The sequence below is a fragment of the Vicia villosa genome, unplaced genomic scaffold (assembly GCF_029867415.1).
Source record: "Vicia villosa cultivar HV-30 ecotype Madison, WI unplaced genomic scaffold, Vvil1.0 ctg.000966F_1_1, whole genome shotgun sequence".
Lineage (NCBI taxonomy): Eukaryota > Viridiplantae > Streptophyta > Magnoliopsida > Fabales > Fabaceae > Vicia > Vicia villosa.
The window spans coordinates 486813-493843 of NW_026705434.1; the positions used below are offsets into that span (position 1 = coordinate 486813).

Genomic DNA, 7031 nt, shown 5'->3' on the forward strand with positions numbered 1-7031 from the left:
TGTCCTCCTTGTTGTTGTGGTGGCGGTTGAGTGTATGGTTGAAAAGTTTGTTGTTGATACCCTTGATTGTTGGGTCTTTGTTGATATCCTTGGTTGTTATTCCTCGGAGGATAATTCTGTTGATATGGCTGACTTTGGTATTGATTCTGCCTTGGTCCTTGAGTGTTGTTCATGTAGTTTACTTCTTCTTCTAGGACTGGTGGACAGAATCCTGTTTGATGATTGCCCTTGCATAATTCACACTTCGCAACCTGATAAGAATTGGATATCCCGTTCAGCTCCTTAAGTTGTTGTGGTAGTTTGGACATTTGTTGTGTCAAAATTTCCACTTGTGAAGTTAGCAATTTATTCTGAGCAAGTAGAGCATCACTGTTGTTCAGCTCCAACACTCCGGGTTTCTTATCTCTTACCGTTCGATCATGGTTGCCTTGACGATCATTTAGAGCCATTCGCTCTATTATCTGAGTAGCTTCCTCAGGTGTTTTGGACATGAGTGAACCACCAGCTGTGGCGTCCAAGAGTGTCTTGTTTGTAGCTGTGAGACCGTTACGGAACATATGGATTTGATCAACGTCTGTAAAACCGTGTCCTTTGCACTTTCTCAACATAGCTTTATACCTTTCCCATGCTTCATTCAAAGATTCATTACTACCTTGAGAAAATACTGCTATTGCTGTTTTTGCTTCGAAGAATCGGTTTTGAGAGTAAAACCTTTCCAGAAATTTTTCTTCTAATGTGTTCCAATTAGTCATCACTGCTTCGGGTTGATCCAGATACCAATCTTTGGCTTTAGATAGTAAAGAGTGTGGGAACAACCTCTTAAACAATGCTTCTTCATCAGCTTGAGCTACACCAGTTGTACATGCTAACTCATAGAATCTAGTCAGATGTGTATAAGGGTCTTCGTGGTCCAATCCGGCGAAAGGACTTGCACATATCAACTGGATGATACCGGTCTTCAATTCTGACGTTCGCCCGTTGGCGGCAGTTCTGGCGAACTGCGGATTAAGTCTTGGACTGTTTGCACATGGTCCAGGGGCAGCCATTATAACAGCAATCGGTTGCCTAGTAACTTCTGTTTCTTCTTCCTCAAATAGTTCGTGAAAGAAGAGTCCTTCTTGCGACTCGTCAATTGTTTCGAGTTGTTGTGACGATGACGCAGCTGCGTTGTCTCTTGTCTTTGCTATGCTTGCTCTTCTTCGTGCCTTGCTATTTAGCCTCCTAGCAGTCCTTTCGATCTCGGGATCAAAAAGAAGTTGGTCACTGGGAACTTTGCTGCGCATACACGAATTGCTGCACAAACTAACAAACACGTGAAACAACCAATATAAAGAAAATAAAATTTAAAACTTAAAATAAGAACTATTGCAATGCGTGCAATATTGACACCAATCCCCGGCAACGGCGCCAATTTGTTGAAAGTATTTGTGGGTAAATATTTTCGGTAATATATCGTATCCACAGGGATTGGTTAATATCACTGCCGTTCTATAGTTGTTTATTTTGAGTTAGGAAAATTGAGTTGATTTATTTTATGATTTTAATAATATCAAAAGTAAACAATAAATTAAAAGCGAGTAATGAACTGTTGTTAATGATTAGAGAAATATGTTGAACCTTAGGGTTCATCAACCTACTCCTATACAATTATTACTTAATTCACAATTGAACAATCTTTTAAATCATTATCTTCACTTATCCTCAAATAAGATTCCATGTCTGCAAATCAAATTAGATAACTTTTACCGGTATGGGATTCGATCTCTCCAAATATCAATATCGATAATAGTAATTAAGAACGATAATTATGAAAACTCAATCCCAATTCCATCTCTGCGAATTGGTATTGAATCAATATAGTAACCTAGGGCAAAAGTTAAATCCTTTCTTTCGATCAAAGATTCAACGATAATTTAAGAATAAAAACAGGATTTCTTATTGATAATGAATTCAAACAATTGTTCACAGGAATTAATTAATGGTATTGTATATTCATAGGTTAACTACTACCTTAGATTCAACACGAGGGGTTTAGCTCTCCATAGACATGAAGAACACACAAAGATTAATGGAAGAATTCATCTTCATCAAAGGAATGTCTTCGCTTGATAGAGAATTGGTCTTCAATTGATGATTGTGGCTGCACCTTCAGATTGCTCTCCTAATTTCGCTCTTCCCAAAGTTATTTTTCTCTTGGAAGCTAGGGCTTTTAAATAGAAGTTTTGGGCTTTTAACGCCGAGGCCGCGGCGCGGCATCGGACTGGCGCGGCGCGCTTCAAAACAGAGATATTTTTGCGGCGCCTCACAGGACTTCCGCGGCGCGCCCTTTGCAACTTCCATCTTTTTCTTCTGCCTTTGAGACTTCCAGCTCTCTTTCCTCCTCATGTTCTTCTCAAGCTTCAATTCAGCTCTAAACCTGCAACAATAACACCCACAAGTGATTCGATTTGCTTTACGCACGAACTCAACTTGTTCAGTTCAATTCTTAATAAAAACCTATGGATTTATCACATTCTGCATTGGTTTGGAGACTAAATTACTTCTATTAACACATGAATTTACCATTAATTTACTCCTAACACCGCACAGGGCCTCAAATTTGTCAGAGTTAAATTATACCTAAATAGGGCCTCATAAAATATTTACTAGATTAAATAGTGAGTATATATGGCCTCTATTTGTTTTTCCATGGTTAAACTGTGGCTGACCTACATGGAGCCTCCAAAGACTTGAGACGACTCTGGCTACTCCACCTACCTGATAAAAAGGCCTAAGCAATCATGCCCGCCTCTAATAACTACTAACTTGAACACCAAATTGTTTGCAGTTACTACCCCCAGTGTCGTACCAAAGCATCAATCATATCTGAGCTCATGTTAAGATTATGATCAACACCATTATTAAAGTATCAATTTGATGTCCGTCTTACCATATTGTAATTCTGAGTTTTATATTGGAACGCCCTTGTCGTTTAATTTCTATTTATTTCAATGGTTACTATTATAATATATATTATTTATCAATTTTTTTTTATATAAACTATATATCCTCTTTGCGCATATTATTTAATGTTCTCGGATTTCTATTATAAATAAAAATTTAATTTTTAAAGTTGAATAATTAATATATTAAATAACGGATATATCTAAGTTAATATAAACCAAATTTATAAGTTATTTAACTAATTTAAAAAGTAAAATTTGTTTATAAGAATGATGAGTAGTATAAATTAATGTCCATAATACAAAAACAACATCTTACACATACAGGTACAGCCACGTTATTCGATTTTATGTGTCACCATATTAATTTCTTGACTTTGTTGCCTACCTTAATCATCTAGCCCATTCTTTTTTCTTATCAACATTTAATCCTTCACACACCACACCACACCATATAACCTCTCTTACCAGCTTAAAATTTTAGTTATCAATCTTCTTCACAATGCCTTCTTCTTCTTCTCTTCAATGGCTTAGCCTAGTTGGCATCATTTGGCTCCAAGTCATAAATGGAACAAACACAAACTTCCCAGCTTATTCTTCCCAGCTAAAACAGCTTCTCTCCATTTCACAAATTGAACTCAACAACCTTGCTTTTGCATCTGATGCTGGCAAGCTTTTTGGTTGGTTTTCCGGCCTTGCTGCCATTTACCTCCCGCTCTGGCTCGTCCTCATCATCGGTTCGTTTCTCGGACTAATCGGTTATGGTGTACAATATCTCTTCATAACCAACCAAATTTCTTATCTATCATATTGGCATGTCTTCTTCCTAACATTTCTTGCTGGCAATAGCATTTGTTGGATCAACACTGTCTGTTATGTTGTTGCCATACGAAACTTTCTATCCGATCGCCAGGTCGCGGTCGGATTAACAACTAGTTATCAAGGATTAAGTGCAAAGATTTATACAAATATTGCTGATGTTGTTTCTCCATACAATAAAGCTAAAACTTTTCTTTTCTTGAACTCTATAGTACCTGTAGCTGTTTGCTTAGTATTAGCACCTATAGTAAGAGAAACTGAAGTGAAAAGTTCAAAGCATTTTAGTGTTGTTTTTGCTTTGATGTTTATTATTACAATAGCCACTGGAATATATGCTGTGATTAGCAGCTTGCAAGTTTTCACAAACAAAATTTCATCACTTGGTGTTCTTATTGGTATTCTAGTATCTCTTCTCTTACCTCTTCTACTCCCAATTTGTGTGAAAACCAAGGAGATAGTTGAATCATTGCATAAGAAAAGAGAAAAACTAAGAATCTACCATTTTACCATGGAGGAGAATATTAACAAAGAGAGGATAGAGAGTTATGAGAAAGAGAGTGAAGTTGAAGATGGTTGTGTTATGGAAGAAATTGGTGTGAAGTTAATGTTGAAGAGAATGAATTTCTGGTTATATTTCTTTGTGTATTTTTTTGGTGCAACAATTGGTTTAGTATTTCTCAACAATTTGGGACAAATAGCTGAATCAAGAGGTTGCTCTGCAACTTCATATTTGGTGTCTTTGTCTTCTTCTTTTGGATTCTTTGGTCGTCTCATTCCATCTCTTCTAGACTACTTTTACAGGTAATTTGGAACAATTTCTATGCCTTTTACTTGTTTTAAATTTCTTTCACACTTATAATTTTGTTAGTTTTTTATATAGTAAAGAAATGCGGTTGATATGTCTTATGCAACTTAAATCATACTTACTTCAATATTATTATAATAAAAAAGATTGCTATTTAAAAAAAATTAAATATATTTTTGGCCATATTAAAAATTAACATATTTTAATATCTATAAAATTTTTGTGCGTGCAGTTTAATAACTATAAAATTTTTGTGCGTGCAGTTTTAGTTCTTGTTAGTTTTTAAAATTTTGAAACTGTTTTATTATCCTTAAACTTTAAAATTTTTGAATAATTTTTTTTATACTAGTTTAAAATATTACATAATATTTCTTTATTAAATTATAGAATTTTTTAACATGAAAAATTAAATATGAATTTTTTAAATTTCAAAAGATAATGATAAAAATAATGCAAATATCGATTTAAAAATAAAATCTTTTTTTTAAGAAGCTTTTTATAACGTTCATAACATGTCTGTAAAATAACCATTCAATATACATCGGTTTAACATTAGAGACTAAAACTACGTGCATAATAATTTTGTAGGGATCGACACATGTCATTTTTAAATAGAAATCAAAAATAAAATTTGATAATTTTATACGAATCAAAAACATATTTAACCCTAAAAAAAATAGTTTTTAAATTTACTGAATAACAATATATTATTTCTGATCTAGGTTAGATATATTAATTATTCAATAAATATAAAAAATATTCTTTTTATAAGAGTGAGATAGAAGAAAGTAGTTATTTGTAGACTAAACAACAAAAGCTATAATGTTTTAATAATAATATTTGGTTGAGATAATAAGTGTTTCTTTTAATTTAAATATATATCTTATATGTATACTGAATTCTGAACCTATAACCGTGTTAAATTTTTTGAAAGAGTATTTTATTGTTTATTACTGTCCTACCCGACATTGGAGATTATTTTTTACTATTATGCGCGGATGAAACTCGATTTATAAAAAAAATAAAATTTAACATAGTGAAATAAAATACCGACTGACAGACATTTTTTTTACAAAAAAAAACATAATGAAATGAAATACCGACTGAAACATTGCATTTATGTTTCCATTTAATGGAAATAATGATAATAGAAATGTTGGTTGATCTACATTGATGAAGACAATCAAACCATCAAAATTAAAAGCTTCCAATTTCATATGAAAGTTAATATTTACTCTTCCATCTCAAAATAGTTAATCAGTAGACATATATTAAAGAGTAATGCTATTTAGTATGAAGGAAATTGGAGAAGGAATGCAAGAATGAACACATGTCACTATATTATAGGGAAAATTTTAATTTAATTTTATTTTTAATAGGAATCATACGGTGGTGGTGATAATAAATGATTGAGATTTATTCTTGTCTTTCTTATTTTTATGTTTTCTTAACAATTAGCATTTTTCTATATTAAATACATCAGTTATTTAATATATTTGAAAAAGAATCTGTTTAATATTTTTTCTAAAATTTTTTTATTATCTACTTTCATTGTCTTAGGAATGAGAATAACAATTATTTTAATTTCAGGGGAAAACGTACAATTTCAAGACCTGCCTCAATGGTGGCAGTAATGGCACCAACAGCAGGTGCATTCTTCTTACTTCTCAACAAAACTGACATTGCTCTTTACATAAGCACAGCTGTGATTGGAGTCTCAACTGGAGTAATCACTTCCACTGCTATTTCCACAACCACTGAACTATTTGGAACTAAGAATTTCTCTGTAAACCATAATGTGGTTGTGGCTAATATTCCAATTGGATCTTTTTTATTTGGTTACTCAGCTGCACTTATCTACCGTAAGAAAGAAAATGGACATGGAAAATGCATGGGCATGGAATGTTTTAGTAACACTTTTATCATTTGGGGTTCCTTCTGTTGCCTTGGGACTTTATTGGCTTTGATTCTATATTTTAGGACTCGCAAATTTTACTCACAAAACCAATAGGGTGACATTTTTGTTTACTTATATTAGTACTATACATCTTTTTCAATATGACATAGAATGGATTGTAGTTGTATCTCCCAATTGATCTCACCTTGATTTTACACCAATTTAATGTATCTAGATGTAGTTAGATATTATTTTTATGGTACACTAGCGTTATAATGTGTATAAGTTTGTTTGACTTGAAAAGTATCATTATTGACTCAAGTAAGATATGGTAGGAATTATTAATCTGCTAGGAAAAAAACTCATGTAGGAATAACTAATCTACTAGTAAAAAAACTCATGTATGATACTAACTAGTACTATAAAAAGTATTTTTTTGCAACACCAACGAATTTTATTTCACGACGGCTAAAGAATTTATTATGGTAGAATCTATTCAATTGAATAGTTTTCTTTTATTTTAATTTTTAAGCCTACTTTTCACCACGGTTGGAACTTTTAAAAGTGG

At 32.7% G+C, this 7031-nt stretch overlaps 1 protein-coding gene across 1 annotated transcript; it reads left to right on the top strand.

Moving 5' to 3' along the window:
- The first annotated feature begins 3262 nt into the window (after positions 1 to 3262).
- On the top strand, positions 3263 to 6747 carry LOC131632570 (protein NUCLEAR FUSION DEFECTIVE 4-like). The gene is made up of 2 exons (XM_058903309.1): positions 3263 to 4562; positions 6157 to 6747. The coding sequence occupies exons 1-2, from the start codon at positions 3445 to 3447 to the stop codon at positions 6575 to 6577; spliced, it is 1539 nt and encodes a 512-aa protein (XP_058759292.1). The 5' UTR covers positions 3263 to 3444; the 3' UTR covers positions 6578 to 6747.
- The last annotated feature ends 284 nt before the right edge of the window (positions 6748 to 7031 follow it).

What these genes read in the sequence shown, in the direction of transcription:
- LOC131632570 (XM_058903309.1), top strand. Translation starts at nt 3,445, where the DNA reads ATGCCTTCTTCTTCTTCTCTTCAATGGCTTAGCCTAGTTGGCATCATT. An exon ending in CTTCTAGACTACTTTTACAG is followed by an intron (nt 4,563 to 6,156) that starts GTAATTTGGAAC and finishes TTTTAATTTCAG; the next exon opens with GGGAAAACGTACAATTTCAA.